General features: G+C 43.2%; 1 protein-coding gene across 1 annotated transcript; it reads left to right on the top strand.

Moving 5' to 3' along the window:
• On the top strand, positions 1–27,480 carry CNN3 (calponin 3). The gene is made up of 7 exons (XM_058538581.1): positions 1–269; positions 20,788–20,909; positions 21,121–21,187; positions 21,982–22,119; positions 22,479–22,595; positions 24,688–24,834; positions 26,367–27,480. The coding sequence occupies exons 1-7, from the start codon at positions 213–215 to the stop codon at positions 26,706–26,708; spliced, it is 990 nt and encodes a 329-aa protein (XP_058394564.1). The 5' UTR covers positions 1–212; the 3' UTR covers positions 26,709–27,480.
• The last annotated feature ends 353 nt before the right edge of the window (positions 27,481–27,833 follow it).

The raw sequence follows: 27,833 nt of genomic DNA, 5'->3' as shown, positions 1-27,833 counted from the left end.
CGGACCCGGAGGCTCTGCAGGACCCAGTCGCACTGAGTCGCCGAGGCACCGCCCGCGCCCCGCCGCCGCGTCCGGGCTTCTCCTGCGCCAACCCAGGGGAGCGAGCTCCGAGCATCTCGCCTTGCGGTGTCTCCTCGGGGCCAGCAGCGGGGAAGGCGAGTGCGAGAAACCCCCGGACCCGAGCTCAGCCTCTTCCCGCCGCCCGAACCACCATGACCCACTTCAACAAGGGCCCTTCCTACGGGCTTTCGGCCGAGGTCAAGAACAAGGTACGCCTGGGGTCGGGTGGCGCGGGCGCCCCCTGGGCGGGAGGTGGGATGCGGGACGCCGCCCGGGGGTCCTTGGGACAGGGGCGGCGCTGGGCCGCGCTTCGTCCCCGCGCCTTGGCTCGCTGGCTTCGCGAAGCGGAGACGTCGGGGCGGCGCGAGAGTTGCCGCGTGTCCCGGTCCTGTCCCCGGGCTCGAGGCGCCGGCTCCCGGGCGCTCTCCGGGCTTTGTTCCCGCGCCGCGGGCGGGGACTAGCGGCGGGCGGTGGGTTCCCGGGCACCTGGAATCCCGCAGCGCCGGCCTTCGGCTACAGGAGCCGATCGTGACTGCAGGACGCGCCCCTCCGGGAAGAGGGCGCTCCTGTCTGGTCCTTCGCCCTTAGGTGGGGCCCGTCTGTGCGGCTGGGGACCCAGCGAGCAGCCCCCGCCATCCGCCCTGGCCTGGGCTGCTGGCGGACCCTGCGCCTTTCCCACCCCAATCCCCCGGCTAAATTCAGCCGCGGGCAAAGTTGGGCGGTTACGTGGCCAAACTGGGCCGCCCATTGTTCCTGGCCTCTTCCTGGGGAGGGAGCCCGCTGAGCGTCCCACCGAGCTCGGGGACCCCTGGAGGAACGGAGCCGTCCAGGACCCCTCGCGGTATCTGAATCTCGGTGCCTTGCAGCCAATTGCTGCTGCGTTTGCGGGAAACAGACAAAGCCTGAGCGCGCTGCTCTGGGAGTGATAGCTGCTGTAGACTTGAGATTTTTTATAAAACTTTGAGAAGTCTGTAGTACATTAGACTTTAACGATATCAAGAATATCTTCGTGGGTTGCTTTTGTTTAGGGTCTATTTGCTGAGGCGGGTTGTAGTTTGGAGAGATCGGGCTGTGGTTACGCTCAGTTTTGCCACTTTGCTTAGCATAAGAATGCGTTGGTTTTATCTTTGGGACTTTTGGTCTGGGAAAGAGATGAGAGGCGTCCCCCTCCCCAAATCCTCTCCTTCCTCCCTCCCTCCCTGCATTCCAAGCCCATGACATCAGGGGTTTCTGGGGGGAGAGACCAGCCAATCGGCGCGGAACTGCGCACAGAACGCTCATTGTCTCCTTTCTGCTGTTCTGGCCAAAGCGCCACAAAGGAGGGCTGCTGTGGTTTAATTCCCATCAACCGCCCGGGAACCGAAGCATGTCAGGATTGCCACCGCACCGTCCGACCGCTGGGGGAATACAGTGGCATTGTCAGGGCTGTAACGTCCCAGTGTTGGGGGTGCACGCGGCGTGAAGTGCATTATATAGAGGCAATGAAGCGCACCGTTGTCAAAGCCCAAGGGAGGGTTATGGCTCTTCACACTCCGTGTTATAGTCTGCGCACCATATTATAATTCAGTTGTTAATAAATTCTGAACAGTCTTTGAAGCCTTTGAAGTCTTTGAGTTGATTTTAGTCTACGTATCTAAAATTGCAATGTTTATGTTCTTTACCTTGTCAAGTGTGTTGCCCTTATTAGAAAACAGTTTCCTGAACTTTCTTCTTAAAGAACAGAAAAGTGAGTGGTTTGTGTATGATTGTTCCAGTACTTTCCAAGGCTTACAAGTGGACCTTTAGGAATCCTTTCAGAGGAATCGGCGCGGCCAAACTGTTGGCTGTGATACCCCAGCCTGGCTTGCGCACATTAATTTTAATTCGCCCTTGTGATTCTTGGCTGGCGGCAGTTGAGTCTCTACCTTTTGCATTGTAAATGAGGTTCTGATAACTTTGGCAGTCCTTCAAGTGACTTACTTTTCTTGGATATTAATATCCATGTTAATTTCTTTTTGCTGACTAGTGAAGCAGCTTCTGCCCCTTTCCTAGTTATTATTGAGCAGACTGAAGGAAATGCATAGACTGAGGCTAGATCGCTATAATTATTATAAATTTTTACAAACAGTAAAAGCTCAGTTTTCAGGACCTTCGCGAAGTTAGTTATAACTTGGGGTTTATATAACTGTGGGTTTATCCCTTTAAGCACCAAACCCATCTTTTAATAACCCTTTTCATTTATAGGGGCCTTTCATACAGTGTTCTTTCATAGGAAGTCTTTTGATCTTAACAGCAGAGCAGCCCTGTGAGGTGGGGAGGGTTGCTGGGATTATCCAACATCATTTACAGATCAGGATGCTGAAGCTCAGAAAGGGTGTGATTTGCTCAAGATCACAGAAGAAAGTTGGACTATTCTAAGACCTTTAACTCTAAGAGTGAACTACTTACGGATGTTCTACTGCAGGTCACCATTGTCTGCGCAACGCCCCCCTTTTTGCTGTCCACTTTTTGTTTCTTGAAGTCATGATTTTTCATGTAACGTTGTTTCAGTCTGTTGTGGGCTTGGAAATCAAGTACCTGTGTTTGCTAAGCCTTAGTAGGAGGTATTGCATTTTGACTGAAGGCTCAGAATGCCACATGAATGGGTCTGTGGCACATGAACTTTGACATTGCTTGGTTTGGACACCTTTTGATTCCTTCCTGCCTTTTTTTTTTTTTTTAATGTATTGTATAACTGATATGTCGCTTAAATGCAAGGTTTTTTTGTTTTTTTTAAACGTCGTTTAACAAAGAGGAAAACGTGTAAACATTGTGGGGAGGCAGTGTGGAATGGACCTTGGAATCAAGCAGACATGGGTTCTAGTCCCCCCTCTGCCACTTACTGCCCTGCATGATGTCGGGCAAGTTATTTGATATCTGTCCTGGTTTTCTAATCATTAAAATAGGGGGAAATAATAGCTACCACCCCTAAACACTGCATGGTTGAGATGTGTCTGGTTTATAGCAAGTACTCAGTGACAAATTTGTAGGTATTCGTCCTTAGTAATAGAAAATTAGTACTGATATTATATTTCTTAGACTTGTATGTCACTGCCTCTTTACGAATTCCATTTTTATTAGATAAGACTGGTCTTTTTATTTCCCAGCTGTAAAAGCAGTTCATCAATGAATTGAGAAAGTCTTTGATCTTAGATACTTTCAATTAGTAAGATTTCAGGGAAAAAGTTTGTAAACTTAAGATAGTATTTGACAAGGTGATAATACATGGCAGAATATACGAACTTAATTCTTTTTTTAATGGGCAAGACGATATTTGAAAACAGCTTAAAAAAGTAGAATCCTTCAGCCTGGACTATGAACTACGTCTCTTTAATAACGACAGAAGGATCAATAACTTGCAATCTACAAAGATCGTAATAGAGTGGAAGCGTCAAGGAAGATACAGAAGCTGGTGTATGTAGTTCAATGGGCGGGGGGTGTTGGTGGTGGTGGAAGCATGCATAAGCAAATAAGGTCCTACATGTATTATGCAGGTTGACCCAGGCCCTTGACTGCACCTTAGGGACCGAAATGAAAAGGAAACACACTTCTATGCCTTACAAGCCATGAGAAAACATGACAGATCCTCAAGGGAAGCATAGCATTTCCTGACACTTGGCTCTGAACAAGATGTTGGAGTCAGAGTAGTTTGTTGTAAAGTGGAGGATGCAATGAAGCATACCCTCACCCGTCTTAGAGCAAATGCTACAGGTCTCAGGGAGAGGGGAGGAAATCAGTTGTGGGGGGAGAGGGTGGAGCTGAAATGATCTCACCTTGGTATGTTTTTTGTGGGGAGCCTAACTGAAATATTAAGAAGAATGGAATTGGAATGCACAGTCTGACAGTTTTCTGCTCCCACGGAAATGTCTGATTGGAGCAAAGTAGCTTCTCACAGAATCATTCTTGGTTACCAAATGGTAGCCCTCACCAGCTAAAAACCATTTTGGAAGATGTGTTACTAAAATTGTAAGTCATTGAAGAGTAAGTTAAACAGTCACATAGTAATAATTAAAGAGGACCAAAATGTCCCACAAAGCCCTGCCAGCCTGCCTGCCCAGTACCATTTGGACAAGCAGTTGCTTCAGACGTGCCCCTGATCAGTAACCCTAGGGAGATTGTGGACTCCAGCTATATAAATTGTACCCTAAGGTGGTCTGCCTTGTTTTGCTGCTGGAGCACCAGAATCGTGGTAAAAATATAGATGGGTTTAGTTTTAGCTTTTTTTCCCCTAACTTTACGGTTTGGAAGTAAGTTTTTAATTCAAAACTTTTTGTTTGTTTATTGTCTGTCTCCACCAGCGATAAGGATCCCTATCTTATTTACTGATGAAATAAATCAAGATCTGTATTTTAGAATATAACTTGGCACATCGTAGATGCTCAGTAAATATTTGTTGATTTAATCAAGTTATCCATCAGAAACAGTTTTTACTATCTCTAGAAATTGGAAATTAACCCTGTCAGAGTAGTCTTCGTAAAGGAATTCTGTAGTGCAGTGTGATGTTTTGTTAGTTAACATTACATTGAAAACTTATCACTAAGATAATTCTTCTTTGTTGCTGAGGTTCTTTCTTAGACTCCCAAATTAGGGAGGAACAGTAGAGGTCCCCTCTGCCAGGCTCTGCCGGATGCCTGCATCTCCCAGGAGACCACCTGCACAGTGGCCATTCAGCCAGCCTGGTCTCTGAGTAGGGACATTCTGTTGTGGGTCACCTCCTTTTTTTTTTTTCCTGTCTTGGCCAAAACAGATAAAGAAGATACATTTTGCTGAATTGAGAAGCACTACCATGCTTCCTCTTTAAAACCATCAGATTTATTTGCTGTGGAATTTTAATGAGGATCATTAACATGCTCACTGCCCTGTGACCCACAGCTCTTTACACTCTTTCCTTTGTGGAAATTGTACTGTCTGCCTCTGTCCACTCTTAGCTTTCAAAAATAAGCTTGACAATGAAGACATAGCTACTACTGTCATCAGCGAGAGGTATATCCTTTTTTCCCCTATGCCTTTTTCGCTTCCAGGTTGGCATCTTGAGGGTTAGTGAGTGTTTTCTTTTCACTTAAAAGTGTATTGTGAACCATGATTAATATTATTGGTGACATAAAAAAGCACAATTGGATGGTTTGGGTTTTTCAGCCAGTCATTACCATTATATACAGGAGAGTGAGGAAATGCTTTACTTGCCTTCTCAGTAGACTGGTGGTGGGAGGGAGCTTGTCCTTAGAATTTTGGGGCAAGTTTCATTTTATTCTAGGCATTAGCCTCCTACAGCATGTACCACGGGCACTGGTTCCCCTTAACTCTGAATCTTAGCCATAGGGGGCTCTCAGCTGTTATTTATTTGTGCTTGTGCTCAAGTTTTTGTTAAGGATTTCTTGAGCCTGGAGTAGATTCAGGTTGTTTGTGGGGCCTGAAGCTTATACAGTTTGGGAGGTCATCATTACAAAAAGTACAAAAATATCTTGCAAATTTTATGAAAACATATGACCATGGGAATCCTTGTGAACTTGAAGATGTCTGGTGGGTCTCCAGGTTCCTGTCAGTGAGAAAGTAGAACCTAGTGGCTAAGAACGTGGACTGTGGAGACTGGGTTAGAATCTTGGTTCTGCCCCATACTCTGTGACTTTGGGCAAGTAACCCATCTATGCTTCATCTGTAAAATAAGGTTACGGTAGTACCTGCCTTTATAGGGTTGTTGGGAGAATTAAGATTGACAGTCCATTGAAAGTGTTTAGAATAATGCCTGGAACCAAAAGTATACATCATGTAAATGTTAGCCTTTGTTCCATTTTGCTGGCTGGTTCTCTGCTGGTTAGGTTCAGTCCTGTGTTCTCCTGAGCTTCTTTTATTTTCTAGATATTGAGATTATTTCTAGGACTTGGACATTATTCCTCCATCTGTTTGTATCTGAATGAGGCTTCTGGCAGATAAGGGACCACAATGCCAAGTGGTGCTGCTCTATTTCGCTTCTGTGTCAGGAATACGATCTGCCCCCGGAGTCCTTATCCAAGAGTCCTCCCCTTGGCAGCCTGCGATGCGTTCCCTTCATGAAATCCCGGGGTCTCTCATCCCGTCCTCATTTCCCTCAGGGCTGTGGACTTCTGTGTAGAGCTTGAGGCCTTGCTTTCTGGGCATGGTATTATTTGGCTTTATTTGGTTGTATTTGGCTTTTTCTTCCTAAGAGATGGATTTCTGCTCAACAGGATACATCTTTCATTTCTTGGTTTCAGACAAGGCTCATATTCCTCCACAATGGACTGATAAACATATTTACCTTCTAGTGTTTACATCTTGGTTGTCACTTCAGTTTTAAATGGTCTTTTGAAGGCTCTACCTAGACCTGTGTGAAGTTAAGTCCATGAGTAGAGAAGACTAATTCTTAGTTTTCCCCCATGAGGTAGGGAAGGAGCTTAATATCTTCCTTCCACCCCCAGGACCAGGAAGCTTCAGGGTGTGAGTGTGACTGTTGGAAGGCTGGGGAATCCGGGCCGAGAGTGGGGAGAAAAGAGGAGGCCCTTTGGGCTTGGACAGACTCCTGCAAAAGACATACCCTAAGCACTTATGGCTAGTTTCCTCTCTTCCCCCACACATTTTCCAGGGGATCCTGGCTGTGGAGTGGCTAGACAGGGCTGGCTATGATTTCGTTGTGGGTTCTTCTGTCCCCCTTCCCAAATGTTTGGACGCTGCTCTTTCTTCATTACCCCAGGCCTCTCAGCCTGCTTACTACTACACAAGGCTCCACAATCGGAGAGCGAGTGTGCTTTATTATTGCAGTTTCCCTCCCTCCTTTTGTTTCACGTGGGAGGAAATCGGAGAGAAAATAATCAATACCATGTGTAGTAAGTCTCTCATCATTCAAACATGTGATTCTACTTTGAATGCAAAAATAGCAACAGCAATCATAGTTCTAACCGACTGTAGAAATGGTACTTATGTTAAACATCATATTGTGCGCTCGTCGGGGTCCTCGGCCCTGACGGCTGAGCTGGAACTCTCCGGCTGCTCTTCACAGGCCACATGCGGCCAGTGTAGACTGAATGGGCTCTTTCTCTGCTCTGGAGACTGGAGAGCATTTGTTTCTGTTCTTTCCTTACCTTTCTTCAGAGACCTGGATGTTGTATGGAAAACCTCTCACCCCCACCTCACCTCGGCCACACACACAGGCGTGTGCTTTGCCAGCCAGGCTTTCATTTCTAATTTTCTTCCTCTCTGGGCTTGATTTTTTAATTTTCCTCTTTTTCTCCTTTCAGTGATGGCTCTGCCATTGACACCCTTTCCTGCAGGCCTTCTTACAGCAACTTCTAAAACGTGTATGTGGTAGGAGGCTGCTTTTCACAGGGGCCTGTGGAAGAGTTAAATGCTAAAGTGTTTTTAGTCTGAGACATCTCTGCCAGATAGCTTATTATGAACTTTTGAACCATGCAACGCCCTTGGAGACTGCAGATTCCCGTGGGCTGGTTGGAATCAGTGCTCTCTCGAACTCCGCAGCGTATTCGTGGGGCATCAGTCTGACGCGGTGATGGTGGGGCTACTTTTGGACGCACTCTCGCTTCTCCAGGAGTTGGAAGGGCTCTGTGTGGAAAGCACAGAGTCCAGGCCACCACCTTGCTCTCTGTTCCTAATCCTCTTCCAGCAGGCAGCACAGACTCTGTATAGTATAGAGAGTTCCTATCTCTCAGCTGGTTAGGAGAGTGGGGGTGGGAGAACATCCGATGGAGGAAAAGACTTCAATTTGGAGCCAGTCCTGGTTCTGAATCCCTGCTGAGCCCCTGGCCTTTGGGCAAGTCACCTCTGCGTGAAGATAATGCATCTACCTTGGGTGCCATCTTCCTTGCCTGTGAGAACCTCATCTCTTTTTTTATCCTTATTTTGTGAACGAAATATTTGTTGTGAAGAATGCAAACAGTACCAAAATATAAAAGTAAAGAAGTGAAAGTATCCTGTATCCCTTACCCCCACCCAACCACTTGTACAGCTTTGAATATTGTTTGACCATTTTAGAAACTAAATTATAATCTGTTGTATGAATTTCCATGATTTAGTCACTGCTTACCTACTGGTGGATATATCCTTTAAAAGTATTTGTGTAGAAAAGTGCATAACTTTTGCCCTAACATTTAAGTGTGTTATAGGTAGTACCAAATTGCTTTCTAAAAAATTTAGTTTATACTTCCTACCAGTGGTATGAAAGAGAAGGTGGATCTCCTCTTGGTGTTAAAAAAACAAAACAGAAATATTTCAGAGCTGCCTTGTCAAAATTCAAGTCACTTGCTTTAGTGCTTTATTGTCACATCATGAGTCACTGACATCCGTGACCCCTACTCCATCTGTCACCCGTGCCAGACTCAGGTGAGAGCTGGCGGCAGGATGAGGCTCGGGAATGAGGTGAGGGCATCTCTGTTACAAATTATTTGGTAATATAAATAGTTTTTTAAATAGAAAACTTAGGCAGCATCCAAATGATTTATGAAAATGGCTATCAAATGGTGTCATGTAATTGGTTTTTATGATATATTGAAAGGAGGAAATCTTTCTAGTATCTGGACAGGAGTGGCCAGCAAAGCATAGATAGAAGGATGAGGATGGACATTTATTGAGTTCTTAAGATTTCCTTGAATTAAGTCATTGATTCTTCCTAACCACCCTCTCATGTAAGTGCTATTAATGATCGCTGATTTACAGGTGAGGAAACTGAAGCATGGTGGGGACGGGAGTCTAACCCAAGCATTCAGTCTCCAGAGCCCATGCTCCTAACCATTTTAATCTGAAGCCAGAACTCGGGGAGAGTTGGTATCTTTCAAGGGGAAGAGGAGAAGGCAGCCCAGAGAGGAAAGCTCCGGGATGGTGTCCTTCAACAAGAGGCCAGAGGAAGAGAGATTGGAGGGGCCTCCAGGAGTGCCGCAGAGGCCGGGAGGACTGGAAACGGGCCACTGGATTTGGCTACTGAGAGGTCCCTGGTGACATTTTGAGAGATCATCTTCAGTACAGCAGATTTCGAAGGGGGTTAGGAAGAAGTACTACGTGAGGAAATGGAGAGGTTTGTCGTGAAATAAAAGAGAAACAGGACGATGTTTGAGGCTGGCAGCAGGTTCAACCAAAGATGCGCTTGTTTCAGACAAGATGGGTGATAGTCTGTGCCCATTGATGGTCCAGATAAAGAGAAGGGCTCAATACACTTGGTGGGTGGGAGCAAAGCAGCAGAGAGAAGAAGGTTTGCTGTGAAAAGCTGGGAAGGAAAGAGGAAGAGGCCCAGGAAAACACAGAGCTGAGGTGGATAAGATGTCTCCTTTTCCGTTGCGTTTGTTGTGTTCCTCTTCACGTGGAGCAGCTGCTGTCTGATGGCGGTGGCAGCAGGAACAGGCGGCGACGGTCCAGGCTGACGCCTGCGTGTGGAATAGGCTGTTGATGCAGCTGCTTCTCTCTGCTGAGGCCCCTTTGCAGCCCGGGTTCTGCTCTCTCTCCTCATTCCCTTGGCCCTTGGTCTGGAAGGGATGCAAAGTTGGGTTTCTTTTGTTCTTTGTGCCTGGGTGTCTATAGCAGGTCTTCACAGCATCATCTCTGAGACCTTTCTGTTTGGGAGCCACGCTCTGACAGACGATGCAGTGCTTCCAGAGGAACTTCCCTTCTCCCTCCTTTTCTGTGCTCTCAGGTTGCATTACAGTCAGGCAAAATGTGGAGTCAGCTTTACTGTAGAGATGTGGAGGGTGCCCTGTGACCTCACCACAGGGTCCTCTCTGGCTTCAGGACTGGAAAAAGGAACCGTGGTCAGATTGCCGGCTTTTCTTTTAAGAACTCTGTCAATCTTGTAACTGATCATTTCCTTCTTTGTCTCGGCATATAAGAAGCTTGGACTCTAGTTTGCATCTGTCCTGTCTTTGGTGGCGTTTATGGAGGACTTGGTGGCATACAGGTGTTTGAACCTTACTTCTGACTTCATCTTTTTTCATACTCCCCATTAAAGCAAAATGAACCAAATACCTTTTTTTTTTTTTTTAAAGATTTTATTTATTTATTTTTTCCCTCCAAAGCCCCAGTAGATTGTTGTATGTCATAGCTGCACATCCTTCCAGTTGCTGTATGTGGGACGCAGCCTCAGCATGGCCAGAGAAGCAGTGCGTCCGTGCACGCCCGGGATCCGAACCCGGGTCGCCAGCAGCGGAGCCCGTGCACTTAACCGCTAAGCTACGGGGCCGGCCCCATGAACCAAATACCTTTTTACTTGGGGTCTCAAAAAGTTGATCATCATATATCTTTTTTTTTTTTTCTGTTTTTTTTTTTAATTTATTTTTATTTATTTTTTAATTTTTTTGTGAGGAAGGTCAGCTGAGCTAGCATCCATGTTAATGCTCCTCTTTTTGCTGTGGAAGACCGGCTCTGAGCTAACATCTGTTGCCAATCCTCCTCCTTTTTTTTTTCCCCCCAAAGCCCCAGTAGATAGTTGTATGTCATAGCTGCACATCCTTCTAGTTGCTGTGTGTGGGACGCGGCCTTAGCATGGCCGGACGAGCGGTGCGTCGGTGCGCGCCCGGGATCCGAACCCGGGCCACCAGTAGCGGAGTGCGCGCACTTAACCGCTAAGCCACGGGGCCGGCCCTGATCATCGTATATCTTTGTATGCTATTTCATGAGGTAAATTATAAATTTTTTTAAAAAAAGGAAATGGGAAATTCCGTCCTGATTTCATATCATCTAATTTTCACTGGGGAGAAAAAGGCTATGGTATCTTGCACATTTCATAGTCTGTAAGACTGTGAAATCTCGCTAGCCAGCCTCTATCCTACGTTTGAAAGGAGGTGTTTCAACTCTGTTCTTCGCTGCTTGTGTAAAGCCGTCTCTCTCAAATGGACAGACTCCACTGTAGTAAGCAGAAAAGGCATTCGATTGGAGGTCTAGCTCTGGATCGCCAAGAGGAGCTCCAGATAGGCTGAAGTCTGGCTGAAAGGCTCGGATCTGTTTCTCCTTGGCCTCCTTTCTGCCCTTGTCCCGTCAGTAGCTCAGAGTAAGGGAGTGGTGTGTGTTCTGACTCAATTTCGGGGTAGGCAGCTGGGAGCGCTTGGGTGAACGTGGTCAGTGATCTCGGAGTGGAGCGAGTGTCCCAGGTCGGTAGAGACGAGTTCTTTGTAAATACAATTTACTCTTGGGGCTGTGGAGGTGGATTTCATGCCTCCTCAGGCCATAATGGACTCCGAGATATCCTGTGAAGCGAACTTGCTAAATAGGTGATGAGGAGTGAGTATACATTCCAAAGCTACAGAAAAGTGACTGCCACGATGTTGCTTGTAATTATGGAAAAAGAAGAGAGAGTTTTTCAGTGCTGTCCACATGCCCTACTCACAGGGTATTTAGGAGGCACCTGGAGGCCTGCGGAGGAGACAAGTGCTTGCAAATCTGGATGGCAGCAAAAGATCTGGATGCTGCAAATACTGTGATGAGTGAAGTAGACCCTTAAATATTCTAGAGGAGAGAGAAGACAAAAACCGGAAGAGCGTCTCCCTTTTCATCTGTTTTCCTGTGGGGCTTCGGTTGAGATGCCTCTTCAGCAAGATCTCTACAGCGACATAAAATTCAAGACCAGTCGGCCTCCTTCCAAAGCGAGAGGATGTTCTCCAGCAAGCCTTCTTGTGGGTCTCCTTCTGCCTGTGTCTCACGTGCTCTTTCCATTCCTGGGTGCCTCTGACCCGTCTCTCTAGAATTTCTGCACGTCTCTCTGGGTCTGCCCTCTGTGAGCCGTTCAGAATAAACTGACTCCCTCTTCTGTGACTTCCATCTGAATATGTAGATGGTACTAGCCTGTATCTGCTGTCCCCAAAGTCCCTTCTAGGTCAAATATAGTCACTCCTGGTTAACCTGTCTCTCATAATAGGCTGTGTATGATTTTTCTAATCTTTTTTCCCCATCCAGTTTGCCCCTTCTAGAAACTGATGTCAGTTTCTCAGTGTGCCCTTTTAGAGTGCAGCACACTCAAAATTGATCACAGTAATAGCATGGATATGGTTTCACCTACCAGTGTCCAGTGGGATTATTAACTAACTCCTTTGTTTGACCACAAAGCACTAACTCATTCTGTTTTGATCAACATAATCACCTGGTGAGGGAGACAGGCACCTCCATGTCGAGGAGGATACTCTTCCTTGCTTTGGCAAGTTGATTTTCCCCTCTCTCTAAAGTAGGGACGATGATGTTGCCTAACGTTTTGTAGTTCACGTACTCCTCTCACACCTGTTCATTTGAATAGTCCTTTCCTTGGTTACCTCATGAGGCTGTTGCAATCAAACAAATAAGACAAGCAGTAGTATTTTATACATAGAATTGTAGACCTGTGCAGACCAAGATAGCATTAGCTTTTTTAGGCTCACTAAGCAGTACTAGTCAGTTCTAGAACTTTGGGGCAAGATTTTACATATATCTTGAATAATTCATTTATTAAGCTAAGATCTTTCTTTTTTTTGTCAGGAAGATTAGCCCTGAGCTAACTCCGTTGCCAGTCCTCCTCTTTTTGCTGAGGAAGATTGGCCCTGGGCTAACATCTGTGCCCATCTTCCTCTACTTTATATGGGACACCGCCGCAGCATGGGTTGACAAGTGGTGCGTAGGTCCGTGCCCGGGATCCCCGGGAACAGGGCACACGAACTTAACCGCTAGGCCACTGGTCTGGCCCAAGCTAGGATCTTTCTGAATCTGAATTTTCTTTTTTATTAGTTCCAATTTAATTTTCTAAAGTTTACTAAGTATGTTCAATAGTTTTTAAATCATTAATTACCAAAACAGAAGCTAACAAATCTAAATCTCAGCCTCAAGGCTCATATCACGGGAGTGCCCCCCGCCTTGACGGAGGTCAGCACAGTGGGCATGGTTGTGGCTTCTGACCAGGTCCTACTTCTAGGGTTACCAAACTGGACTGAAGGAGTGCCATAGACATAAGGGACTTTTATCAGAAAGTAAAACAAATATGTCCCCAGTGCTCCATCTAAGATTACTAGATTGGTAGATTGAGGAGATGTGATGCCCCTAAAATCCAGCAGCTTTCAAATGCAGATGCCTCTCTGTAACTAGATAGAGTTTTAAATCTGTGGCATTTCCCTAGTCTGGTAATACGATCAGGGGATGAAAAATCATTTATTGAGTACCCACTGTGTGCCAGGCATGGGCTCTAAGGGTACAAAGACGAATAAAGGTGTTCTTGGATATGCCTTGCATACTGGCTACTGGTGATGCCTGTCCGTCTGTCCCCTGTCCCCCCACCGGCCAAGTGCCCACACACCCTTTCTCCAGGAGTCCACTCCAGCATGACAGCCAGGCTCTTCAGCCTGTGATAGAGGCCCTTGCCTTTTGGGTGGGGGTGGGGAAGGACTGGGTCCATCTCTGAGTTCCTGTTATGGTTTGCCAACATTTCTCACATGGTGGGTGAGCTGTTCAATATGTGTATCTTTGTTAATCGTTATTTCTGACTCTAGATTCTTCTGGGAATCCAGCCTCTATGCTGCTCCCTCTTTGTTTAGATTTGAACTTTCAAAATCCACTTTTAACTATGTGTGTTCTCAACTTTGTAATCTGAAGTCTGTATTTTCTAGATAGAGAAGACAAAATTGACATTTTATTTGTTCTGCGTTTTTCCTATCATTTATTTGTATTAGGCCCTGGACCAACTCCTCTTAAGTTATCTTAAAGGCTTTAATTTCTTGTCAGTTTCACAATATTCATACATCGAGTCATAATGTCTTTGTATTTATTTGCCCATACATATTTGGAAGAAAAAAATGTGCTGGTGCTATATGCTGATACCTTGATCTGAAGATCCGGCTGTACCTCACAGAAAGTTAAACAACTTTAAAATGCTGTTAGGCATCACTCCTGTTTGCCTGAGGCAACTGTGATTTTCTATAGCTTTGGAATATATAATCATTCCCCATCAAGTCTTTAGCAAGTTCACCCCATAGCATGAATCTCAGATTCTATAATGACCTTGAGGAAGGCATGCAGCGTGCAATCTACCTTGACATTACTGTCCCAAATGTGAAGTGATTTTCTCTAGAATCCCCACCCCTGCCCCTATAAGATACAAGCCTGCTTTTTAAAAAATACTTGCTTCATCCTTTTCATCAGCAATAATCTGAAAAAGAATGAGAATTTGGGATGCAAAGATGTTCTAAGTAGAGAGAGGAGTAAAGAGAGGTAGGAATGAGCATCGAGATGAGAGGAATGAACATTGATGGTGATGGGCAGTATCTGAGATAGGCTTGTCTGTAGTCGAACTTTCTTTTTGAATTGTAGATAATAAAGTGAACAGGTTGCAGTGGGGTTCAGTTAATAGAAAGCTTTGTACCTCTGTACTCAAGCTGATATGAATGGAGTGCATTAATTCCAATACGTGTCAGGCCTTGAGATGGGCCCCCTCTTTACCCATGGAATAGGCTTCATCCTCAGAACGGCTCTGGAAGGAAGGAGACTACCTGTGAGAAATGGAGTCACCAGGGTTAAGTTATTTACTTAGGTCACACTGGAATTGGGAACACAGTTTTTGGAAGTTTTTGAAGTTTGACTTCAAGGCATGTGATCTTTATAGTCTGTTGTATCCCCAATGTGAATACTTTAAACATTTGCAAAGGTAGTTATGTGTTTGTAGGATCCATGGGGTTGGGGGGTCAAGGTAGATATTGTCTTGCATGAGGTATCAAGAGTGGTAAGTGAAGGGGCTGGCCTGTGGCACAGCTGTTAAATGCACGCGCTCCGCTTCGGCAGCCCAGGGTTCACAGGTTTGGATCCCGGGTGCGCACTGATGCACCGCTTCTCAAGCCATGCTGTGGCGGCGTCCCATATAAAGTAGAGGAAGATGGGCACAGATGTTAGCTCAGGGCTGATTTCTTCAGCAAAAAGAGGAGGATTGACATTTGATGTTAGCTCAGGGCTGATCTTCCTCACCAAAAAAAAAAAAAAAAAAGAATGGCAAGTGATAAAGAAAAAGAAGGGAAGAGACGTCATATTTCAGATGGAAATCTTTTAGATCCTATTTTGAGACTGTGTTGGACCCTGTAGTTGTATTCTCCCTTATTTTAAATACCCTACTTTATTGTTTTTTTTTGCAAATGTCTTAACACACCTTATTTAATAGGCATTTGTCTTTTTCCACTAGAATGTAAGCTTTTAGGGCAGAGACTTTGCCTTTCAACCCTCCCTGGTACATAGCAGCCATTGGAACGAAGGACAGAAGGAAGGAGTAATGGAGAAAGAAGTTGAAGGAAGAATCCACAACACACAAGGAACACTGGAAAGAGAGGGAAGCTGACATTGAGTATGATTTTGCTTGGAGAGTTTGGGGTATTGCTGGATTATCCTGGTGGCTCAAAACAGGTAGCCTAGTAAGAGTTCAGGCATGACTGAAATTTGGGGGACACTGTTGTAACCACCAGAGACTGGAATTGTCTGCTTCTAGGTTTTAACAAGTGCTGTGATAATATATTGTGAGAAGCAATACATGAGAAAGACACATTCTCTAGTAGATTCTAGAATATGCCTGGGTGTAAGTGGGGGCCATCAGACAGTTCTTGTGCATAAATATTATCACTACCTCATACCAGGTGCACTACTATCTTTTTTACTAAATTATACTTTGTCTACGTGCTTGCTGCTTACACTGAGAAGCAACATAAAACAGTGCAGGACTGGCACTTTCGGGTCAGTTGTTGCGATGTTTTTTGAAGCTCAGTTTCCCTCATGCCTCTGTATCTCCTTGTAGGGATTCTGAGAGGGAATCTTCTCAGACCTCAGGGCCAGGAAGGGCTTGGCTGTTTCTCAGCACCAGGAGGCCTTTGTCTGATCTAGAGGCTCCCTTTTCTGTTAGGAGGTTTAGGCCCTCAGGGCTTGTGTTTGTGAGGGGATCTTTTTCTAGGGCTGTTTTGTACGCGATTCACTGTAATATGGTGCACGTGGTCTGGAACAAGAATTGGCAGACAGATGGGAGCTTACCTGTGGGAAGGGAGTAGGATTTGGGGGAGAGAGGTGAAGAGAGACCTGTACTTTTTCTGTCTCAGCGTTTCTCAACCTTGTGTTCGTCATCGCTTTCCCAAAGAGCCTTTTTAGACATTTGTCTAAAGCCTCCTGACTGCCACCCAAATTTTATACAAAGGCATAGAGTTTGTTGGGGAGGTCACAATTATTGTACTATCTAAGGTTGTTTTCACTGCCCACTACAAGAACCAGTTTTCACCCCTTTGGAGGGCCATATCACCCCCTTGAGAGTACGTGCTCTACAAACTTATGTACCATTAATTTTTTTAAACAAGTAAGTGTTATTTGAGAAACCCAAAAGAAAGGGCACGCAGCTAGAAAGGATTGCGCTGCCTTTGAACCGGAGGGTGACTCCACACCAGTGCTCTTAGCTGTTCTGAGGAGAGAGCTGGGGGAGAGCGAAAGGCTGAAGCCGCCCTGGGCCGTGAACTCTTGGCACAGGCGCAGGAAGGAAAAGAGGAGCAGCGAGTGAAGCCACCAGGGGATGGGGCACGGTGGGCGGGGCGCTGAATGGCAGGAACAGGATGGGTGGAGCCTTGAATGGCAGGAGCACTGAAAGGCAGGAGGATGATCCACCTGAACAAATGCCCCAGATGCCTTTTTCTTAGTCTTCATTTTCTTCACCTTTTTTTTTTTTAAAGCTTCAGTGCATGGCTGTGTATCCTACTTGTTAGTTTAGTTTCTTCACCTTTTGATTGTATGTGGCCAGAAGGATGTTGGTGAGCGTTAGTGAGAAGCCTCCAGCAAGTGTTCTCAGAGATTGCACAAAAGTCGTTTGCAAGTGTGCTTTGACCTGAGAAGGGTCGGGGGGGCCTCGCTTTAGAGAATTCTGGGTGTTGAGGAAATGAGATGTGGGCAAATGAAGAAGGGGACTGCTGTGGACTCGGAGGAACCAGGGAGAAAGGCTGTGAAAGTCACTTAGGAAGGTCAAATAAATCCTGAAGAAGAGTAAAGAAAATGACGTTTATAAACAACTTGGAAGAGTGACTTTTAAACAAATTAGAGTGAAATTGTCATGAAGTATGAATGAGATAAGGTTGATTTTTTTTTGTTTTGTTTTTTTTTTGGTGAGGAAGATCAGCCCTGAGTTAACATCCATGCTAATCCTCCGCGTTTTACTGAGGGAGACTGGCTCTGAGCTAACATCTATTGCCAATCCTCCTCCTTTTTTTTCCCCCAAAGCCCCAGTAGATAGTTGTATGTCATAGTTGCACATCCTTCTAGTTGCTGTATGTGGGACGCGGCCTCAGCATGGACGGAGAAGCGGTGCGTCGGTGCGCGCCCGGGATCCGAACCCGGGCCGCCAGCAGCGGAGCGCACGCACTTAACTGCTAAGCCACGGGGCTGGCCCCAAGATTGATTTTTTAAGCTAACTTGTTGCAAGGAAGAAAATGTCAGCATTTTCTGCCTGATGTTCAGAACTTAAAACTTTTTAGATGAAAATAGTGAATAAATTTTACTGGCCAAAGCTTACTTTTTATTTTTAATTGCTCTCAGTCCCTCAATTTAAAAATATATGTATATCAAACAGTTCAAAAAGAACCCCCGTTGTTAAAGAATATAGTCATATTTGCTTGGGTTGTGTTCTGATAAACTTTTAAAGGAAGCACTTATGATTTCTGCATCCTGTGGAACAGTGCTGCAGGGCAGGAGCTAAGAGACAATTTGAAATAGATTTTTTTCCAAGATGATTTCAGAAGAATCTGTTTTTTTTCATTTTAAAGTTAAAAAAAAAAAAACAAGTACACATTCCTAAATCTTGAATTCTATTTAGCCAGTTTGACTCTAGAAAGCTCACATATTTAAAAAATATTAGCAGTACTTGGGTAGAAAAATCTTTGCTGCTTTTTCACTTAAAGGAAAACCCTAAGTCAAACCCAGCGGTCACATGCTGTGGATGCATACCTAGTTTTCATTTTTAGTTTACCACTTGGGGTCTTGAGCTTTGCCTGTACGTGGTTATGAATTTTTTCTGTGCATGCGCTATTACATTAAGTCTCAGAGACAGTCAGCTGTCCAGAGCCTCACTCTGAAACTAGTCAGTGGTCGAGTCAGAGTCTGAACCCAGCTCCATCTGACTCCAGTCCTGGATTTTTCTCTCTTCACTTGCTTGATGGGAACGGTCAACAGAGAAGATAAAAATTTCTCTCTTCCTACTAGGATATTTCAAGTTAGATCTGTAATCGCTTTGTGGTTTGGGGCGTGGCATTGAATCTGTCAGACACATTTTGAACAAAGGAAGTATAAATATGCTTTTATATTTTTTTGGTTGAATAATAATTGGTCTCATTTGGTTAAGAATTACCACCACCATCACCCCACAAAAAACCCAAAACCCCTCCAAAACAACTTCCTTCTCTATATTTGAAAAAATGAAAAGAAAGAATTTCTTTACAATATTTGCTCATTGACCAAATTGTTTAGACAACTTAGAATGGGAAGAGACCTAGTGCACTCATTGAATTCAGTCTTCCTGTTGTATAGACAGGAAAAGGATCAGAAGTTAGATAAATTAACCAATAGCCCATAGCAAGAGGGGTGGAGCCAGGGCAGAACTCCTCCTACCCCAGCACATCAGGTTCCTGTCTAGATTTATTGAAATGCATCTCCTAGTTGAGAGTGGTTTGCTTTTGAAAAAAATTCAACTCACTCTGAGAGGGTGCTTTCCATAGCTAATGCTTGATAAGTACTAGTTTCTCCTTTTCTTCTTTGCCCGTTCCTTTCCATCCATAGCCCTACCCCCAAATTTACATAGAGAGAATTTCTTTTTCTAGCCAACTGTAACAAGACTCCTGTGTGAAAATATAGCCAAATCTTAAAATTTTTTTCTACCAATTTATATTTATTCTATCTTCTAAGGGTGCCATATGTAAATAGATATGTTGGATGAGATACATTATCCAAGAATATTTGTCTGAGATGCAATAGCAGTAATGGCTCCTTCCTGCTTATCAGAGGCTGGTGTGTCCCTGTGGTAAAACCTTCCAGCATCACTACCACCTCCTTCCCTGTTCCCAAATCCAGGTGCCCAGGTAACCCAGGCCGGCAGGAAATCAGAATAGATGTGCGGTTTTTAGGGGATGAGGGTTCCCAGGGGGCAGGCAATTACCACACATTAGGTAATAGCTTTATATTGTGCCTAAACTATCTTTTATAAACTAACCTCCAAGCCAAAATTTGATCCAGGAAACATTGCACAATGTTAGTTATCTTAATATGAAAATATAAACTCATTGAATTTCCATTTATAATCCTGGTTAAGTAAATCTACTGCTTAAATAAATCATCTATTATTCTGTCAAAAGTGTAGAGCCATTTCCCTAACTTGGGAGGAAAGTGCAGACAATCAGGGACTGCTGTCTCCCTGAATGACACAGTAATTAGTGAAATCATCTGCCTTCTGGGGTGAGGCAGAAGCCTCGCCCTTTGGTGGTGGGGAGGGGAGAGGGAGCCTCTGTGACTGCTGTAGACTAGAACTCAGAGGACCTCTCCATGACTGAAATGCCACGATGCCATTTCATTTCCTTCAGTAATTAAACCTAATCATGTTTTATGGAAGCAGACACTCCTGCCGTTCATTTCCATCTCCAGCAGTGCTGTAGCTGAATCCCCAGCTCGTCACGATCCCCATCCCCCGGGCACTGTCTACATGTTGTTGGCATTTTCACCTGTGCAAACGAGAAGAAAAGTGACACATAATCTTTCCTTCTTCCCAGCTGCTGTTCTTCTCCTTTACGACTCTGATTGACCAGCCTCTGTTAAGGGCTTAAGGAGAAGGAATAGCTTAAGAACTTGACCACGTGATCTTTAACAATGTTTTGTTTAAATTTTATTATTTTTTTAAAAATTGAGGTTTATAGTCTTATTCTGAAGAGATCTTTCAAAACCTGTGTTTAGTAGGTAGTTTTAGCATGTATAATTGTATAGCATCAATGTTGGTAATGTTGCCTCTATCGTAGCATTCTGTAAGTAAAGAGTTAACAAATTTTCTTTTAGTTTTATTAAATGTTTGAGTGTTAGGTACAATGCTAGGCACTAAGGGTCCAAAAGTGAATTAAATGCCTTTCCTTCCTGTGAGGAGTCTACTGTGGTAGAGACTACATAAACAGAGTTTCAGGATTGTACTGTAAGTACAGTAATTAGTACTGAGGATTGTGTAAGTGCATGTGTGTGTGTGTGTGTAGGGTGTAGTGTGTATTCGGCTGAATAGAAGGCATAGAAACATCAGAACTTTCCAGGCAACAAAACTATTAGACTGATACGTCTTGGCCAGTTGCGATGCTGCGTAAAAATAGTTGCATGTGTCAGAATGCTACCACCCATTTTTTGGACTGTGGAAATTAATGACTTAATCTTTAAAATTTAATATGGCTGGTGCCATATTGTTCTCCGCTGTTAACGCTTGTCACTTCCTGTGTGTCATGAATGGGAATCTCTCTTATCTTGATCTATATTTTCTCCTTCTCAATCTCAGCTTCTCTCCAAGTGCTGTTCAATACTTTGCATGACGCTGCCGTAACCAGACATTTTTTATTAGTTCCTGGAGCTGTAATAATTGGTTACGTTCACCAGTGAACTCCGAGTGTAATTTACTGCATATCACAGCTTTGGTCTCAATGGATAATTAAAGCAGAGCAAGTCATAAGTCAGCAGTTTTGCTGCTTTGGTGAAACTTCTTTTACAGTTAGTTAATTTGTATTTCAGATTGCTTCCAAGTATGACCACCAGGCAGAAGAAGATCTTCGCAATTGGATAGAAGAGGTGACAGGCATGAGCATTGGCACCAACTTTCAGCTGGGCTTAAAGGATGGCATAATCCTCTGCGAGTAAGTTTTGGCCCTGATGTGGCCATTTCCGTTCTTCCAGTCTTTTCCACAGGCCTCTGTCTTGCCCCCCTTCCTAGTCCGGGGTGTCAAACCTTGATATTATGCAAAGATTTTTAATGCTTTCCCTTACTGACGTTCAAGGAACCAACTTTACAGTCCAGTCCTTGTTTTTGTGTGACCAATAAATAAGGTGTCACACTTTTCTTTTCAGACTCATAAACAAGCTACAGCCAGGCTCAGTGAAGAAGGTCAACGAGTCCTCGTTAAACTGGCCTCAGGTAACAGCCAAACCAGCAACCTCTGGTTCTAATTGGTTACTCTTTATGCAGGGAAAACTTGATTACACGTTCAAAATAGACATTTAACAGAAATTTGTGCACATGACTATGATTTGTTTTTTTTACAGTGTTATTTTTAATGTTTCCATAATTAGAATTAGTTCTGTGATTATTAGATGTTTAGCTTAGAAGTTTTCTTAGTCTGTCTACTCTCAGGATTTGACACAGCTTACACAGAGAAATACAACTTAGACCATAAAGATAAACAACGGAAAAAGCATAGTATGCTTACATAGCATACATAGTATGCTATGTATTGAGCATAGTCTTATTCATGAATGCATATGATTAAGTAAAATGGGATATTTAGTCTTGAGTATGTGTTTTGAGATATAAGAGAATAAGCATTTAGTAACCACAAATTTATTTTTAAATTAAAATTAAAATAATAAATTATTTATTAATGTGGGTAATTATGAACCCTTGACAAAGAAAATTCCAGCCCTGGATAGTTTTGGCACAGATTTCTTGAAAACATGTAAGGAAGATCTTGCCTTTAAAGAATTGAAAAAACTTGACTGCTTAAAAATATTAAAAAGACCATTATGTGACCTACCGTGAAATACTCTTTCTTTTTCCAGAAGGAGCTGTGCTTAATGTGTATCTCGTCAAGAATCCTTGCCAAGTAGCTTTCTGCCTTGTGTCTTCTACCTAGTCATGAAGACTTAGAATTCTTAGATAATATGAATGTCAATATTCAGCTCCAAAAGTTATATGACTTTTTTTCTTTATAGTTGGAGAATATTGGCAACTTTATTAAAGCTATTCAGGCTTATGGTATGAAGCCACATGACATATTTGAAGCAAATGATCTTTTTGAGAATGGAAACATGACCCAGGTCCAGACTACACTGGTGGCTCTAGCAGGTCTGGTACGTATATGTCTTTAATGGCTGGTTAAGAAATCTCCATTCTTGGTGATGAATTGTATCTTTGCTCTCCTGTGGGAGTTCAGACTCGGCAGGGTGGAGCTGGTCTCTTCTGTAATTATCAGCTTTGTGGAAAGGCTGCTGACATCAGCTGCTTTGTACTGAATAGCTTAATTAGAATACTCACATTTCAGAGGTACAATGTGGCCTTAAATATGGTTTTCACCCCTAAGTTGGGTCCTACCAAATGAAGTCTTCATCTAAGGACAGCATCATTTCTTTGTTGTTCCTTCTGTAAAACTCTGTTGGCAGAATCTCCATTTAAGTATTCCTTTTCAGCGAGTGTGCATATTTCTGTCTAGGCTAAAACAAAAGGATTCCATACAACCATTGACGTTGGAGTTAAGTATGCAGAAAAACAAACAAGACGTTTTGATGAAGGAAAATTAAAAGCTGGCCAAAGTGTAATTGGTTTGCAGGTGAGTAATGTGGTATTGCTTAATCAGTTACTTATTCAATGTCATTAATTCTCACTAGAGAAAGTGTCTCTGATACATAAGGAATACATAGATAGACCATAATGTGGGTTTTGGGGATGGATATGTGGTTTATACAATTTATGTCCATTTAAAGCCCATGAGACCATGTTGGTTTTAGAAGAAACCTCAGACATGCCGTCTGACTTGACAGTTGTTTCTCCAGGAAATGACTTTTTTTTCCTAATTACATTGTCTTATTTTTTAAGAAAACACACTTGATAAATTCCTAAATGTTATTGACCAAATGAAGCCATTTTACAAAACATCAATGCCAGAGTCATTTATTTATACTAGTAAAGCATGGTATAGCAGCCAGGTGCTGTTAGAATTTGTCAGTCCTTGGGAATACCTAATTCAGGTATTTTCATTTTTTTCCCCTTCATATCATTCTCCTGGAGAGTGTCACAAAAACACCATTGCTAAATGCCTACTGTGCTCTGGGCTTCACTGTCCATAGCTGCATGGTATAGTACCCTTCTCTCTACTGAGTCTGTGTGAATGAATTTATTTATTTATTTCAGCTTTACTGAGGTATAATTGACATATAGATTTATTTTTATACAGTACAAAATTGTATCAATGGCAAGAAACTGGAAACTTAATTCCCAAACCGTAGTCAATTGTTTATATTATGGTAATTCCATAAAATGAACTAATAATGTAAAATTGATAGACAAGAGTTCAAAGATTAAGGAAAACAAATCAGGTTATAAAATACTATGGTCAGTGTGATCCCAATTTGATTTTAAAAATGCATATGCCTATTTTTGTATGTATATGTGTGTATTTATACACATTTATATCTATAGATGTATACACAGACACACAAGGTAGAAAGGCTAGAAGGATATACGCAAGTGTTTACAGTGAATGTCTGAATGATAGGATTATAATGATTTTCTTCCTTTTCCTTTTTGCTTATATATGTTTTTTTCTATCTTCTCCAGTGAACAGGTTTTACTTTTAGTAATAAAGTTTTCCTTTAATAAATCTTGTTTTTAAGGAAAAAAGACCAACAGTAGAAACATGTCCCCAACCAGTAGAACAGGGTGTACTGGTTAGTCCTGAAGCCATGCTATTCCCAGTGGGGAAGAGAGGTTAATTATTGTTCCTCTGAACTTGGTTGAGTTCAGATTCTTCATTCTGCCTCTCTGACTCTGTTCCATGACGTGAGAGTTGGAGGAATAAAATGTGGTTCTTTCCTCATGAAAATGTTGGTGATTTTGATAAAGCTTAAAGAAGCCCTTGCTAAGCTGCCAGAGAAGACGCCTGGCGTTTGCTATCACATTTTATGCAAAACATGTCTGGAGCAGAAAAGCATGTTGTCTAGCCAAAGATTGCTCTGTCCCTTGAAATGGCTGAAGAAGGTACACCCCCTAATTTGGTTATCTGTGCTACAGAGTAGGGGGGAGAGTAGCAGAGGAAATTAATCATTCATAATTCTGCCACTCGAATACTTTTTTTTTTTTTTTTTTTTTTTTTTTTTTTTTTTTTTTTTTTTTTGTGAGGAGATCAGCCCTGAGCTAACATCCGCCAATCCTCCTCTTTTTTTGCTGAGGAAGACGGCCCTGGGCTAACATCTGTGCCTATCTTCCTCCACTTTATATGGGACGCCGCCACAGCATGGCTTACCAAGCAGTGCGTCGGTGCGCGCCCGGGATCCGAACCAGCGAACCCCGGGCCGCCGCAGCGGAGCGCGCGCACTTAACCGCTTGCGCCACGGGGCCGGCCCCTCACTCGAATACTTTTGTGTGTCCATCCATCTCTTCCTGTATGCATGGTGTTAGATGGTTGATTATGTTGTGAGATTTCATATCCAGTGAATTTTTTGGAAATTTTTCTTTTTAGAGTGAGCACCTTGAAAGTTGTTTGTAGAAGCAGAGAGGAGATTTTGTGTCTAGTTGATTGCAGCCTCAGCACAGGAAGGGACTTGTCAGTTGTGCCCCTTCCATCTTATTAGTAGAACAGAAGTTTTTTGTGTGTCGTATATGTTGTTGACATCTGGTAATTATTGCTAATTTTAACTTAAAAGATGGGAACCAACAAATGCGCCAGCCAAGCAGGTATGACAGCCTATGGGACTAGGAGGCATCTTTATGATCCCAAAATGCAAACTGACAAACCTTTTGACCAGACGACGATTAGTCTGCAGATGGGCACCAACAAAGGAGCCAGCCAGGTAAGCAATACCTTTTTTTACTTGTAGCAAAGAGTACAGAAGGGCTATTTAAATTAGCACTTACCTTAGTCTTAGTAACTAAGTTCAAAGTAGGTATTTTTTGTATGGTATATTTAGAGTCTATTCCTTTAGGAAAGTAGGTTTTGCTGAGAAAGCAAAAGAATCAAAGGACCTTTTCTATAGTAATGCAAGTGTGGCGTGGTTCATGGCTTTTGTTGGCAGTTAGAACAGCCAGCCTTTCTACCTAACCAGAAGAAAAAAGATATGTTTATTACAGTGTTCTTGCTCCAAATCCAAGTAGACTGCTCATTCTAATGCTTCTGACTTTTATTTTTAAAGGAGCCCTTAGTTAAATTGATGGTAAAATTATCTGGTGTTCTACTAAGAACTATTTAGCTAGCATTCCTATTAAATGTGTGAATATAAGTAGATGGAAATGCAGCACGGTGAGAATGCCAGTATTCTAACACCACACAGATGGAAGTATTTCCCGTTAAAAATAGATCACCAGCACCTCAGGAGGTTCCCATAACCATTTGAGAGCAGACAGGTCTCACATCCAACAAGAATGGGGGTAAGGTTTGAAAAAGCTTTTTCTTCATGAGCCCAGAGGAGATTTGCTGTTGTTTGCCCTCTATGGAACACATCCTGCCACAGGGGGCATGGCCTCATCGCTGCAACTCAAGTTTGCTTTTTTTTTAATGATTAAATCTGGAAGTGTATGCTTGGCATAAAAGGAGAAATGAGGCTTGAGTTACCGTACTCTGAAAAGGAGGGGTGTGGTTGTTCTGAAGTGGCCGGCTCTACGGTGTTGCAGAATTTTTGTTGAATGTATTATAAGCTTTTGAAGTTGGTAACCTGGATAGTGTATATAGTTATAATAGGCATTGAAATGTACCTTTCAGGTGAGCCAGTGTTATGGTCTTTTACTTTTTTTTTTTTTTTTTTTGGTGAGGAAGACCAGCCCTGAGCTAACATCCAATGCCAATCCTCTTTTTTGCTGAGGAAGACTGGCCCTGGGCTAACATCTGTGCCCATCTTCCTCCACTTTATATGGGACGCCACCACAGCATGGCCTGACAAGCGGTGCGTCGGTGCGCACCCAGGATCTGAACCGGCGAACCCTAGGCCGCCGCAGCGGAGCGCACGCACTTAACCGCCTGCGCCACCTGGCTGGCCCCCGTTTTTACATTCTTCATGTGTAATCCCCTCCTCAATCCAAAGTAGGTGGTGTTGTCTCCATTTTGTGTATGAGAAACCTAAAACTAAAAGTCAGTTAATTTGTTTGAGGCTGTATAGCAGTTTCATAGCAGAGCTGAAAGGAGGGGCTGACCCAGCTTGAAAGCCAATGAATATTGCTTCATAAGAGAGATTCGGCATCAGAATATTTTGGAAAGCTAGCTTTACCCTTGAACTGAATGAAAGTTATTATATTAGTGTTCGCATTCAATGTGAATTTCATAATTCATCAACTATTCACAAGAACAGATTTTAGCTGCTGTTTTAACTCCTGTACTCTGTTCTCATACCAGGCGGGGATGTCAGCACCGGGTACCAGGAGAGACATTTACGATCAGAAGCTAACATTACAACCAGTGGACAACTCGACAATTTCTCTACAGATGGGTACCAACAAAGTCGCTTCCCAGAAAGGAATGAGTGTGTATGGGCTGGGGCGGCAAGTATATGATCCCAAATACTGTGCTGCTCCCACAGAACCTGTCATTCATAATGGAAGCCAAGGAACAGGAACAAATGGGTCAGAAATCAGTGATAGCGATTATCAGGCAGAATACCCAGATGAGTATCACGGCGAGTACCAAGATGACTACCCCAGAGATTACCAATATGGCGACCAAGGCATTGATTATTAGAGTCCCACAGAGCAGCTCTGTATTTAGCCATTGTTTTTATTCAGTGAGAACCAAGCTAGCCTTGAGTAATTTTTATCTTGTCTTCCTAAAACACTATTATGCTTATTGTACCTAAAAGAAATATTGCCTTACATACATTCCTTTTTCCTTTTTCTGCCTCTTCCCTAAATAGTTGCCTTTTAGTGCTGTAACAGTTAAATCCTACAGCATAACCGATAACTCGCATATGAAGTAAAAAGGAATACTGTGAAAGGGGAGTACTCTTGTACAGTCAATTCTTTTATGAAAGATCTATGCATTTTTACAATCTTCTACTTAAACTGGTATTTTCAAACAATAGGAACCTATTTTTTGTTTTTTTACAGTTGAGTATCTCGTTTCTACGTGGAAGACTAAACTCATGCTTATAGCTAAATGTGGTCTTTGCCAATTGAATTTAAGATGCAGCATTTTAGAAATTGACATATCAATGTTTATACAGTATTGTGTGCTAATTTTGAAATAAAGTCATGCTCAGTGTGCATCTGTGATTACACGTGTACTCATTCTCTTACCTAAGCTGAGCAGATCCTTTCTGAGTGGTGTTCCCGAAGGAGCGTGTACAAAGTCGGCCTGCAGGCATTTAGGTCTGGGGGTGAGTGTGCTCCTCCTGTCTGTGCCAATGTATCAATGTAGAGTTGCTCTGTTTTCTTCACCTGTATTTATTGCTGCATTTCTCAGCATAAACTTATCCCATTGTATTTTTTATAAATAAATATTTTTTTTGAACATTCATATGAGCCACAGGCTGATTATTTTCTGGCTAACTTCCAGATAGGTAGAGTCAGATTTTTTTTCTAAGTACTCGTTCCCAGGTACTGTTCTAAGGCATTTTAACATTTCTTTACTTAATCCACATAACAATGCACTCTGTGCTGGAGACTGAGGCTTAGGAAAAGGAAGGGACCTGCCCATTGCACATCGAAATGACAGCCAGGATTCAAACCATTATTTGACCCTTATTCTTGTGACTCAGCTGCCCCAAATTCATCCTAAATCCAACGTGGAATAATCTTAAAATTGTCTTCAGGAACGTTGGTGGAACGGGTTGGGGGGATTTTATGTTCATATTTTAGGGTGAGTAAA

This window comes from Diceros bicornis, chromosome 4 (genome assembly GCF_020826845.1).
Source record: "Diceros bicornis minor isolate mBicDic1 chromosome 4, mDicBic1.mat.cur, whole genome shotgun sequence".
Lineage (NCBI taxonomy): Eukaryota > Metazoa > Chordata > Mammalia > Perissodactyla > Rhinocerotidae > Diceros > Diceros bicornis.
This window is presented reverse-complemented; position numbering and strand designations above follow the sequence as displayed.